We start from the raw sequence: 13958 nt of genomic DNA on the forward strand, positions 1-13958 counted from the left end.
GGGGAGCTGGGGGTTCTGCAGTCCACGCTCGCAGCCTCTGGGACTGCTCTGTAGTGGGGTGTGAAAGGTTCGTGTGTACCAAAGCTTAGGGAGCCGTTCTGTAGTAGGAGGGACTCGAAGGGCACGGAGGAACATGATCTCATTTAAGGCATGTGATTCTGAGGTGTTCAGGGTCCAGCATAATTTGGGCGGAAAGGCTAACTGCTAAAACATAGGCCCTCGAGAGCGGCCAGAGCAGCGGGTGCAATGTTTCCTCCGGTCCGGCAAGAGGCGCTAGGGGAGAGTCCGGGGCCTGGGGCCACTCTCGCCGGCCGCTCCTCTCTTGGTTTCTCCCCCAGCCCTTCGCCGCGGGTGGGAGAGGACGCAGCCAGCACGCGTGCGCGCTCCGTCGGTGCGGCTAGTCTGCGTGCGTGAGTGGGAGGTGGCAGGCCTTAGCCCGTGGCCTTCTTCGCTGACTGTTCCAGCGCGATGTCTCCAGCTATGAACCGGTTTGGTACCCGGTTAATGGGAACCACCGCGACCCCGCCGCCGCCGCCGAAAGCCCGGAGCAATGAAAACCTGGACAAAATTGATATGTCTTTGGGTGAGGAGCCGAGTCGCACCGAGTTGGAGTGGGAGGAGGTGTGGGTGGAACCTAGTACCGCGGTTTGTGGGGGAAGGGGCGGTTGGCCGCAGTTGTCGATGGAGTTTTCTTACGGGTGGGCGGAACCAAGCGGGGGCCGGTGGGAACGGGGGAGCGCTTTCTGGAGTCAGGATCGAGCCCGAGGGCCTCGGGCGTCCCCTCGGCGGGGCTGTGAGGGGACGGGGGGCGCTTCGGGCCGGGAGGTTGGGAAGGCAAAGGAGTGCGGACCCTGTTTCCGCCCCCCCCCAAAGGGGAGCCACTACTCGCGGGTGACCCCGGCTCTTTGTGAGGAAAACTCCGCGGGTTTCACCTCAGGCTTGTGCGCAGTGGGCGTTATCGGGGGGGCGGGGGCAGGGGTCGGACGGAGCCGTCCTTTCTGAGGAAGCTCTTCGAGAGCCCGGCAGGTTCGGTTAAATCCGTGGTTCCCGAGAAGGGCTGGTTGGGCATTTTATGTGCCCGGGCCTGCGCCTGGCGCCGCACAGAAGCGTCAAGACGCCCCGAGAGTCGGCCGTTTCTGACGGGCCCCAGACGGCCGGGCCACCGCGGGGCCGGGGCGCTTGACAGAAAGAAAGATAGTTAGGATTTCGTGGGATGGTGGTGTATTAGGCGGTGCCTAGAAAAGCGCAGTCTCCTCATCGAGTCCTTCAAGCTAGCAAATTAGAAAAAAACGAAGCAAAAACCGAAGGAGGGTTTACGTGGGTTGATGGGAAGCCAAGTAAAGCATAGGATCTAAAAGAGTGGGGTGGTTTGGTGACGATTAGGTAAAAAGCAGGGAGATTGGCGATTCAATTAAAAATTCAGACCTAACACCACTGAGGGACTAGTCTCTGGCTTGGTTGGTTTAAAAGTAATTCCGTTTTTGTCGGGATTCAGGTTTTGGTATTAAATGTGGTTAGCTCTGCCTGAGGCCTACAATTTTTCAGATATTTGAAAAGTACCCGACTAGGGGATACAGAGGTGTAACTTTTCCGAGGACGATATTTTTCTTTTTTGTTGTGGTTTTTCTGCAAAGTTCGTAGTCAAAGGTCAATAACTCTTGGTTTCTGTGTTTGTCTTAAGTTAGAACCCAAGATGTGAATTAAACAAATTATCAGAAATCATAGGTTTGGCCTCAAGTCTTGGCTTACTGCTAGTCAGTAGTGGTCTCTAAAGAAATGAGAAATCTTTTGAATTAAAGCCAAGAAAAAATATAATAACGAGTATTTATTGAGTGCTTACTACTTGCCAAGCACTGGACTAAGCATTTTATATGTGTTAAATTATCCCGATAATAACCCTGTGAGGTACTTACTCCTAATGATAAAGATCATGCATGGAATCCCGAATCCCAGACTGTCTGTGTTCAAATCCTGCCTCTGCCACTTATTAGCCATTTGTTCTTGGGCAAATTGCTTCTCAGTGCCTCATCTGTAAAAAGGTGAGACACTACCTCAGAGGGTCGCTGTTAAGTATTAAATAAGTCAATAGGCATATGTAAACTGCTCAGAACAGTACCTGGTACACAGTAAGCACCATATTTACATATACACACACACATACTGTATAAGCCGTTGTTGTTATTCCCATTTTACAAAACCTGAGGCATAGAGAAATTAAATAACTTGCCCACAGTCATACAGCAAGTAAGTGATGGAGTCAGGATTTCAGTCTGGTTCTAGAGCACCAAGCTCTAGATGTAGGAAGTGTTAACCATATAGTGTCATAAGCATTACATTTCTTAAGTTTCTAAGTTTTTTGTATGTATTTTGTTCAGTGATTAGGATGTTCAAATGAAGAAAACTGAGGGATAATTCTCTTTGAAGATAGAAATGAAGTGCAGTGGACAGCTAAAAGAGAGTTGGTCTCTCTTCTCCCTTAAGAACAACATACAGCATTCTGTCAGGTGTCCTTTTTTTTTTTTTTAGGTACCTTGTTTTGTTGTAGTGAGATTTTTACAGAGATGTGATGAAAAGATAGGTATTTTAGGCAATTATTATGCTTTGTGCTTTGTGAATATCCCATTTTATCCAGTGTGCATAGGTTTTAGAATCTAATTTTTGTTTTGTTTTTAATTGTGGCTCTATCAGGTTTATGTGAATATTCATATGGAATTATCTACCAAGGTTACCAATAGCTGGCCTTATTGTGGCTCAATTTCTTAATTTTTAAAAAAATATATTTCTTTCTTTCTTTCTTTGGCTGTGCCAAGTCTTAGTTGCGGCACGTGGGATCTTCGTTGCTGTGTGCCAGATCTTTAGTTGCAGCATGTGGGCTCTTAGTTGTGGTGTGAGGGATCTAGTTCCCTGACCAAGGATGGAGCCCGGGTTCCCTGCATTGGGAACACAGAGTCTTAACCGCTGGACCACAAGGGAAGTCCTTCAGTATCTTAGTTTGAAAATGGGTATTATAATAATAGTTATTTCATAGAATTATTGTGAGAATTGAATGAATACATGTTTTCAGAACAATCCTATTAGTACTCAGTTACTACTATTACTGTTATTGTTATCACGTGTATACCCCTAGTTTTTTATAAAAGTAGCTCATAGTGGATTTTTAAAAAAATTTCTAATACCTACCCTGTCTACATTATCTTCTTTTAGATTGGAAGAATCCTCTCTGTCATGGTAGCTCTGTTTAACTTGAGGGTTTAGATAATAAAATGTTTAAATAGAAAACATAATTTTATATTTGATATGCTTTGCTACTTTTAATTTTTAGTTATGTTTATGCTCTATAACGCTCCATTTTTAAATCAGCCTGGTTAGTCAAAATTACACTCTGCCTTTTTTTACTTTGTGGTTCCCCAGACCAAGTTCATTTGGGGGGGTACTCTAATGGCTCTGAGATCTCAGACTTCTGGTGAAGAATAAGTAGCACCCTGTTAGAGGAAAGTAGTATTTCGAAAGTGGTGTCTAACTATTCCCTTCCTGCTTTCTGAGAATTTAACATGTTCATGGCTCTGATATTTGTGAAATCTCTGTATTTCGTAAAAAACTGTTTTGAGTGTCTAACTTTGATGAACATTTTTGTAGCTGAAGGATGGATCTCAAGATAACAAACTACTTTGAAGGGATTTGAATTATTTTCTATGAATATCTAAATGTAGTTTAGAGTCTTAAAGATTAGAGATTGGTGCACCGCAATGAAGAGTAGCTCCCACTTGCAGCAACTAGAGAAAGCCTGCAAGCAGCCACGAAGACCCACTGCAGACATACATACATACATACATAAATAAATAAATAGATTTTTAAAAAGATTAGAGATTAGTGAGGTAGAGTAGTAATATATAAGAAAGGATCCCTGTAATCTATATTTCCTTCTTTGACTTCAGAAAAGACTAGTTATATTGATATAATTGTTAGATTATTTGTATTTAGAGTAGTTCGGAAAAAAAACAACTGAGGTTAGTTAGTTTTGTTAATTTTATTAAGAAGTTGTTGATGTTCAATTTATTTGGTTTATTTACTGTATTTTCAATCAGCAAAATTAATATTGGAGTTGGAACTTTGGAGAAAGTATTTGGATATTCTTAAATGAGTATTTTTTGTCTTCTAATAATCTCCTTTAAACAGATATAAATAGGGATCTGGAGTACATTTAGTTTTCTGACCTTCACATTGTTCTGTTGTGGTATTAGAGCAATGTGATGTTTGTAAATTACCTTGGCACGGTCTGGAAGTGTTTTGGGAAATAATGAGACTTAGAGAGAACAGTGTAGAGGGAATTCCCTGGTGGTCCAGTGGTTAGGACTCCACGCTTCCACCGCAGAGGGCCCGGGTTCAATCCCTGGTCATCGGAGAACCAAGATCCTACAATCCTGCGTGCCGCGCGGCCGAAAGAGAGAGAGAGAGAGAGAGAGAGAGAGAGAGAGAGAGAGAGAGAGAGAACAGTGTAGAAAGAAAAATAAGGTAACCCTGAATTGCTTTGCTAAATGAGCAAAGAACCAATAGTATTTTCTTTTTGTACTATACCTTTCTTATGGTACTTGTTTAATTTTTTCTTAACTATTTACATGTGTTTCCATCATTAATTTTAAGCTTACTGAGAATAGGGATCATATTTTACTTTTGTTTGTTTCTGTTACAGCACAGCCCACCACATATATTCGTTGCACATAGTATATACTCAATAAATATTTGCTGAATTGAGGTGAACTTAGAAATTTAGTCTTTGAATGATTTATTTTTTGACTGCCAGTGGTTTTATTGAAAGGTGGTCATCTTTAAAAACTGGAGACTTCTGTGATTATGGAAAGTAAGTATGAGTAATTTTTGTAAACAGGTTTTTGCTTATTTATATTTATTAGGGAAAGAAATACTATGAATAACAGAAATCTTCATTAGTTGGTAGCTGTGCTTTGGGCTATTGACTTGAACTTTTCCTACAAAACCATTGTTCATTGCTCCAAATATATTGGCTGATTTGAGCTTTTATGTTCATATCATTATTATCCTCTTATCAAAGTGCTTTCAAAGTAGAAAAGAAGTTAGGGACGTAGGAAATCTATTAACTAGGAAATGAGACTGAGTGATTGAGTCATTAAGTTAAAATGAAGGTAATCATCACATTTCATCTATCACAGATGATATCATCAAATTGAATCGAAAGGAAGGAAAGAAACAGAATTTCCCAAGACTAAATAGAAGACTCCAGCAAAGTGGTGCCCGGCAATTCAGGATGAGAGTAAGATGGGGAATTCAACAGAATTCTGGTAAGTTTTGCAAGTAAGCTTTAATAAAGAGCCATTATTTGTGGGTTCATAGTATACTACCTTTGATACATACTTAAAGCATGGAGGAAGTATATCAGTACCCTTTGTGATTTGTATTTTTCCTTCTCTCAGGGTTTTGTTTAATCTCAATCTGGTAAAAATTCAGGTTTCCTTAAATAGGTGATAACACTATTTCTTAAAAACATTAAGTCATTTTAAAGTAACCTCAGTATATAAAGTCTTTATTATATTTAGGACTATAGATTTATAAAGGATCTTACATATCATGAAGTCTTAATCTCCTTCACAGTTAGAGGTTTGTCTGATGGATGACTGTGTAACTCCAGCTTAAGTATATTCGGTGAAAGAGCATACCACCTCACAACATAACTTATTCCATTATTGGAGACAGCACTGTTTACTAGAAAATTCTCTTAATTTGAATTAAATCATGCCTTCCTGTTAATTCTATAGAGTTATAGGAAACAGGTTTCTATATGAAAACCTTTTATAAATATGTGGAGACTACCATTCCGCATAGAAAATGACCTCTAGATTATTTATCTTATCATCCAGGACCTTTAGGATTTGTTAAATCCTCCAGAGTTAACACAGAATTGAATGCTTTAGATATGGTCTAATGATCTTGGAACTCTACATATAAAGTTATTTTTGGTAATCTAGAAGCTTATTTACTTATAACATTTTGTTCCAAAATGGACTTAAGGCAGTAACTGAATACTATTAATTATATGTGACTCATTAACTTTTTTAGCATTTACATCAGCATTTTAGAATAAACATTTGTTTAGGGCTTCCCTGATGGCGCAGTGGTTGAGAGTCCGCCTGCCGATGCAGGGGACACGTGTTCGTGCCCCAGTCTGGGAAGATCCCACATGCCGTGGAGCAGCTAGGCCCGTGAGCCATGGCCGCTGAGCCTGTGCGTCCGGAGCCTGTGCTCCACAACAGGAGAGGCCCGTGTACCACACACACACACACACACACACACACACACACAGTAAACATTTGTTCAGATTTTTTAAACTCTAGATCTTTTTTATACATGTGAAAAAATGTTTGATAAACTAATTCCTAAGTTGACTTTTATCCTATATGTTAAAAAACGTAGAAAATAATCTCCAATAGGTTGAACATAATTAATCCTATGTTTAACAGCTAATATGCTAACATATCCTCAACATATGCCTGTAACTAAGATTAGACCTTGCAGAAGAATTTATTCTTCCCTAGTAATTTCTTGGATAGCTGAATCCAAGTACGTAAATCTTGTAATAGGTATTTAGCTATAGAAAATTAATATTTAATTCCAGTGATTTATATTTAAAGGTTTCTTATAAATGTTACTCACATACCATATTTTATATATGATTTGTTTTAAAATAACTTTAGAGTTCATAGAAGCCAGAAATATATTTATTTATGCTAATCGTTTGTTAAATACTTGTTAAATGCTCTGAACTGACTAGGTTGTCAGGATATGTAAAGATGCACTCTTACTTCAAGGAATTTCTGGTAACAGAGATAAGGTAGAAAACATAGAGTTGAGAAATATAAGAGAAATTCTGATTGTACTACAGGATTTTAGATAGGGATTTTGTCCTAAGAAAATTGGTGATTTAATGGATAAGGTGAAATAGGGTCTGATTCATGTAGGATCAGAAAAGCTTTCCTTTTACAGGGGTTATAATCTAAGCCTTGAGTTAAATGATACCCAGCGGCAGCTTAGGATCTTCTAAGATTGAAATTGGGCTTGTATGTTCTCCTCTTACATGTGTCAGGGCCTAAAATAGAATAGCTGCTGCTGTCACTGAATGTTCAGAGAGGTATGGGATTTTCTTAATCTCTAATTGGTTTGGAAAAGTTCAGATTTCCATGTTATAATGACAGTGAGGATGTTTGCTTGAGGTAAGGGAATAAGTAGCACAGAGAGCCCTTAGCAAATACTCATTTATTTATTTATTTATTTATTTTTAAATTATTTATTTATTTGCTTGGCTGCGCTGGTTCTTAGTTGCGGCATGTGGGATCTTCTTTGCCGTGTGCAGGATCTTTAGTCGTGGCATGCGGGCTTGTAGTTGTGGCATGCGAGATCTAGTTTCCTTGATCAGGAGTCGAACCTGGGCCCCTTGCATTGGGAGTGTAGAGCTTTAATTGCTGGACCACCAGAGGAGTCCCTCAATAATTTATTTTTGATGGCTGAACAAATAGGTGAATAAAGTCTTCCTAATTCTGTACCTGAAATATAATTTAGTCATTCAATACATACTTATACAAACAACCTAAATTTCTTTCAGGGTTGGAATACTATACAACAGCAGTTCTCAAAGTGCTGTCCAGAGATCCTGGGGAATCCCCAAAACTCAAGGGGTTCACATGGTCAAAACTATTTCTATAATAATACTAAGGCATTGTGTTTTCAGTCTTATTCTCTCACGAATGTACAGTGGACTTTCTGAAGTCTACATGACATGTGATAACTAAAACAGATGGGAAGCAGAAGCAGAAATGAGAATCTAGCTATCTCCTATTAAGCCACACACTGAAGAGATTTGCAAAAATGCAAATCAATGCTACTCTTCCTATTAGATATTTTTGTTTGGTTAGGAATACAGTAGTTATTTTTCATTAAAAATGTTATTTGCCCTACATGTTGTGAGTTTATTGTTGTTTTAATAAAATAATAAATAGTTTTAAAATATCTTAGTTTTCATTTATATTGTGGTAAATAGCAGTAATCATAAACCCTATATATCAGAAATACCAGAAACAAAAACTCTTTGGGGTCCTCAATAATTTGTAAGAGTATAAAGAGTATATTTACCACACTATAAATTTATAGTGTGGTAAATAGCAGTAAACATAAATCCTATATATCAGAAATGCCAGAAACAAACACTCTTTGGGGTCCTCAATAATTTTTAAGAGTATAAAGAGGTCCTGAGACCAAAAAGTTTGAGAATGCTATTTCTTTTAGAGGTAGAAAAGACAGAGAAATAGTTGTATGCTGCTTTGAAAGGAGCCAGTAATATGATTGCATATACTCTGTGATATGATATTTCCCAGAAAATCCCTCAAATCTTTGTGTAAGTGATCAGACTACAGAAATTATAGGCAGCTTGATGTGTGTGTGAAAGAAATTCATGAAGGGATTGGGCTAACAATTCAAAGAAAAGATGAAAATTCCTGTGTCTAGTTTTAGTTGTTCTCAACATTGGTTGCATCTGTGGAGCTTTATAAATTAGACTGATGCTCTGGCATCTCCATTGCTACTGAACCAGAATCTCCAGAAGTAGGGCCTGGGTTTTTTTGTGGTTTTTTTTTAAGCTCCATATGTCCTTCTCATACATGGCTTGTAGTGTTAAACTGCTGCTCTAGTGGAGCTGAAAACGTGAAAGGACCTTCATAGAGGTAGTAATTGAAGTAATGAGAATGAAGGTACTCTAGAAAGACGAGAACTTTCTAAAGGGGCTAAATGGATGGAAACCAAGAAAAGACTATTGCATGAAACATGATAATGACAGGGTGAAAAATACAACCATTGCTAAAACTGAGATACAGCTAGTGAAGTTTGTTCAAAGATAGAAAAGGAGGAAGGAGGAAGGGATGATCTAGGCTTGTTAGAATGTAGAGGATAAGTAGCCACTGGAAAGAAAGAAGTAAAAGATGGTAGAACGGGTGATGAGTATGGGAACAATGACTGTAACAGTCAGAAATAGAAAGGACCCAGGAATAGAATTCTATCCCATACTTGTCTCCTTTTATTCTTGTTTTTTTTAAAAATTTTATTGAAGTATAGTTGATTTACAACGTTGTGTTAATTGCTTCTGTATAGCAAAGTGACTCAGTTATAGATGTATAAATTCTTTTTCATATTCTTTCCATTATGGTTTATTATAGGATATTGAATATAGTTCCCTGTGCTATACAGTAGGACCTTGTTGTTTATCCATCCTATATATATACTAGTTTGTATCTGCTAATCCCAAACTCCCAATCCTTCCCTCTCCCTCCCCTTTTATTCTTGTTAATGAGATTTTCTCATGAGTCTGTCTCATCTACACCTCAAACTTTGGTATAATAATGGATTCCTCCCCTCTTTAAACTTTCTCTTTGTGCTAGTAATTCATTCATTCTTTTGGAATAGTTCAAATTTCTTTGTTCCTTTCCCAGTCCTTTATCACGTTGTGTTTGAGTGTTGCGATAGCATCTGAAATGGTTTCACTGCCTTCTCTCTCTTCTTCCATTCAGTATAAGATACTGCTTCTAGACTGATACAATCTGATCATGAATTCGGTGATCTCCCCCCCACCCAGTTCCCTTTCAAGTATAGTCTTTTTTTTTTTTGTCTTTATTGGCGTATAATTGGTTTACAATGGTGTGTTAGTTTCTGCTTTATAACAAAGTGAATCAGCTATGCATATACATATATCCCTGTATCTCTTCCCTCTTGTGTCTCCCTCCCTCCCACCCTCCCTATCCCACCCCTCTAGGTGGTCACAAACCATGGAGCTGATCTCCCTGTGCTATGCGGCTGCTTCCCACTAGCTATCGGTTTTACATTTGGTAGTGTATATATGTCCATGCCACTCTCTCACTTTGTCCCAGCTTAACCTTCCCCCTCCCCATATCCTCAAGTCCATTCTCTAGTAGGTCTGCGTCTTTATTTCCATCCTGCCCCTGGGTTCTTCATGACCATTTAAAAAAAAATTCCGTATATATGTGTTAGCATACAGTATTTGTTTTTCTCTTTCTGACTTACTTCACTCTGTATGACAGACTCTAGGTCCATCCACCTCACTACAAATAACTCAGTTTCGTTTCTTTTTATGGCTGAGTAATATTCCATTGTATATACGTGCCATATCTTCTTTATTCATCCATCTGTCGATGTACACATAGGTTGCTTCCATGTCCTGGCTATTGTAAATAGAGCTGCAGTGAACAATGTGGTACATGACTCTTTTTTTTTTTTTTTTTTCATGACTCTTTTTGAATTATGGTTTTCTCAGGGTATATGCCCAGTAGTGGGATTGCTGGGTCATATGGTAGTTTTAGTTTTAGTTTTTTAAGGAACCTTCATACTGTTCTCCATAGTGGCTGTATCAATTTACATTCCCACCAACAGTGCAAGAGGGTTCCCTTTTCTCCACACCCGCTCCAGCATTCATTGTTTGTAGATTTTTTGATGATGGCCATTCTGACTGGTGTGAGGTGATACCTCATTGTAGTTTTCCATTCACTTCTTATCCTCTTCTCTAGACTGTCTCTCAAATCACTGTGGTTGCCCATGTCTTTGTACTTGTCACTTTATGCCTCTCTCCCTATTCACATCTTGCCTGTTTTGTAATACCTAGCTCAGAGCCTGCTTTTTCTGTCATAGCTGTGTTTTTCTCTTTGGAAATGTACCATATATTATATTCTGCCTTTTATTATTCTTTAATTTTTATATATAACAGTTTGGAAAATGTTCAACTTTTCGAGCCACACAAACTTGCACTTAGATCATGGCTCTGCCATTTTCTAACTGTGCCCTCTGGGTAGTCACTGTTCTTCACCTCGCTTTGCTCACTTGCAAAATTGAGATGTTAGCATCAATTTCATCAAGTGCTCATTTAAATTAAGGTACTCAGAACAGTGCCTAGCACAGTGGTAGCTGCTTCATTATTTAATACAAATAAAAATAGCAAGTATTTGTAGATTTAATTTGAATATACAGCTTTCCCCAACATGCTTAATCTTCATTTGGTTGCAATTCTAGAAGGGAATCACACATAGAGCAGCAATAATTTGATCCTAATATTTTAAAAAATTGTATCTTTATTGCTTTTTTGCTGATTATAAAAGTAATAAAATCAGCACCTTTAGTACTGAGGCAGAGCACCCAAAAAGGGAACAAATCTATAAGAACTCCCTATCACACTGAGTTGCCATGCTGGTGGAATTCACTGGGAAGTGATCTATAGGGGTGATGTAGCTTTAATTCACTGGAGGATGAGCAGGGCCAGAATTAGAGTGATGCCTAGGACTATATCTAGATAGATACCGAGGGCCTAAAATTTAAGGTTTCACTCATTCTCAGATTTTATGTCCTAGGCGTGTCTCTTGCCTCACCATAGTCTCAGCTTTCAGGGGAGAGATAATGAGTGCCACTGGGTGTCCTATGCCACAGGAGCAAGCTTGAGGTGCACACTGGAACTTGGGAGAAAAGCTCCTTCTTCTTCTAGAGTTCCTCCAGTGCCCTCTGCTGACAAAGCTTAACATCGTGCCAGCTGGTAAGAGAAATGTTCCAGTAACAGAAGCGGGACAGGAAAGAGTGAATTGGGAGGTGAAAGGCAGGAAATTGGTAAATGGTTCAACCATCATAACATAACAGGTTTTTCTAACTGTCTAGTTGAATTCTGGTCTCAAAGTAGGTACACCACAAAAAAGCATTATGGAATTAGATAAATTCGACAGTGACATATACATGATTATGGCTTAAGAGATTCATCACACACAGTCCTGAGAAATCCTATGGTAAACTATTTTAACTTTGGTTAGTTTGACTATGAAGCAGGTTGGTAGACCTGTTACCCACATTGCAGGTGTATAGTATTATACAGGATTGCATTCTAAAGACATTCCCCCCCAAATTAGAATTAAGATAAGCATGCCCAATATCACAATTGTTACTTAGCATAGTTCTCTGGAATTTCTGGCCATTGCAATTAAGAAGTAAAATAATTTGAGGTATAATTATTGGAAGGTGGGCTTCCCTGGTGGCGCAGTGGTTGAGAGTCTGTCTGCCAATGCGGGGGACACGGGTTTGAGCCCTGGTCTGGGAGGATCCCACATGCCGTGGAGCGGCTAGGCCCGTGCACCACAACTACTGAGCCTGCGCGTCTGGAGCCTGTGCTCCGCAACAAGAGAGGCCACGATAGTGAGAGGCCTGCGCACCGCGATGAAGAGTGGCCCTGCTTGCCGCAGCTAGAGAAGGCCAGTGCACAGCAGCGAAGACCCAACACAGCTAAAAATAAATAAAATTAATTAATTAATTATTTTTTTAAAAAGGGTGTTTTAAAAAAAAATACTGGAAGGAAGAAGATAGTATCATTTGTGGGTAATATGATTGTCACTCAGAAATCCCAAGAAAATAATTTGAAAAACTATTAGAACTAATAAGTGAATTCAGGGGAATGACTGATTAAAAGTTATTAATTAAAACCTCAGTAGCTTCCTGTAATCCCAGGAATGACAATATGAAGATTATTAATAGATAAGGGATCTTTTTTTGTGATTGACAACAAATGTATAAAATACCTAGTAATAAGCTTAATAAGAAATGTGCAGGACCTATGGGAGGAAAAGCTTGAAACTTTACTGAGCCAATTTAGTGACAAAAGAAGACTTGAATAAGTGGAAAGACATAATGTGTTCCTAAATATTGTAAAATGTCAATTCTTGATAAATTAATTATAAATTTAAAGTAATTCTTCTATCAAAGCATCAAAGGAAATTAGAACTTGACCCTTGAAAACTGATTTATGAACATGATAGTTTGTGAATGGAAGAATACAGATAGTCAAAAAACCCATGGAAAGTGTTCATTATTACTAGTAAACTACCAAATACAAGTTTTTTTTAATCTCAAAAGCTAAGTGATAAAGATTAAAATGAATAATACTCAAAGTTGTCAATGATATGGAAAAAGTGGCACCCTTATGTTCCTGGGAATATAAATAAATATAGTTGTTCTGGAGGGGATTTTTTACAATATGAATCAAAATCCTTTAGAATTTGCTTTACTCTTTTTTTTTTTTTTCCGTACGCGGGCCTCTCACTGTTGTGGCCTCTCCCGTTGCGGAGCACAGGCTCCGGACGCGCAGGCTCAGCGGCCATGGCTCACGGGCCCAGCCGCTCGGCGGCACGTGGGATCTTCCCGGACCGGGGCACGAACCCGTGTCCCCTGCATCGGCAGCCGGATTCTCAACCACTGCGCCACCAGGGAAGCCCTGCTTTACTCTTTGATACAGTATTTTGATCTTTGGAAATTTATATATTGAGGAAATATCATGGATGTGTATAAAAATGTTATCTGTAGTGTTATTGCAATGTTATTTATAATAGTGTAACACTAGAAGTAACTAAAATGATTAGTATGAATATTAAAGACATAGGATTAATATTCACAATACAGTGTTAATGTAGACTACAAAGTAGTATATGGAGTAGTGAAATGTGGTTGCTGGAAGATTGACTCAGTCCATTTTCTGGGCACATGGTACTACAAAATTGTGAATTACCTCATGTGATAGTCTTTTGAGTTGCTTAAAAACAGTTGAAACTGAAAGTGTTAATTTGAAATGTATGTATACAAGTAAAAGACTAGAAAAATATAAAATGTTAGTAGTTGTTATCTCTAAGTGGTGGGCTAATGGTGGTGGCTTTTATATTCTTATTTGTACTTTATATGTTTTTAAGATTTCTGTACTGAGCATGTTTACTTTTTTGTAATTAGAAAATAAGTATTTAAATAGGTAAGATACATAATGGAAAAGCAAAGTCAGTCATGTCATATGCTGCAGAGATTAAAATATATATCCATTGGAGTTTACTGCAGACTTTAGCAAAAGCAGTTTGAAT

General features: G+C 38.7%; 1 protein-coding gene across 1 annotated transcript in view; it reads left to right on the forward strand.

Moving 5' to 3' along the window:
• The first annotated feature begins 171 nt into the window (after positions 1 to 171).
• The window catches only part of FYTTD1 (forty-two-three domain containing 1), a 34126-nt gene continuing 20339 nt past the window's right edge, over positions 172 to 13958 (forward strand). The window contains exons 1-2 of the mRNA XM_059064410.2: positions 172 to 583; positions 5187 to 5315. Of these exons, the coding sequence (XP_058920393.1) occupies positions 469 to 583; positions 5187 to 5315 (244 nt within the window). The 5' untranslated portion in view covers positions 172 to 468. The remainder of the gene's footprint in view (positions 584 to 5186; positions 5316 to 13958) is intronic.

Source organism: Kogia breviceps, chromosome 5, assembly GCF_026419965.1.
Source record: "Kogia breviceps isolate mKogBre1 chromosome 5, mKogBre1 haplotype 1, whole genome shotgun sequence".
Taxonomy (NCBI): Eukaryota; Metazoa; Chordata; class Mammalia; order Artiodactyla; family Physeteridae; genus Kogia; species Kogia breviceps.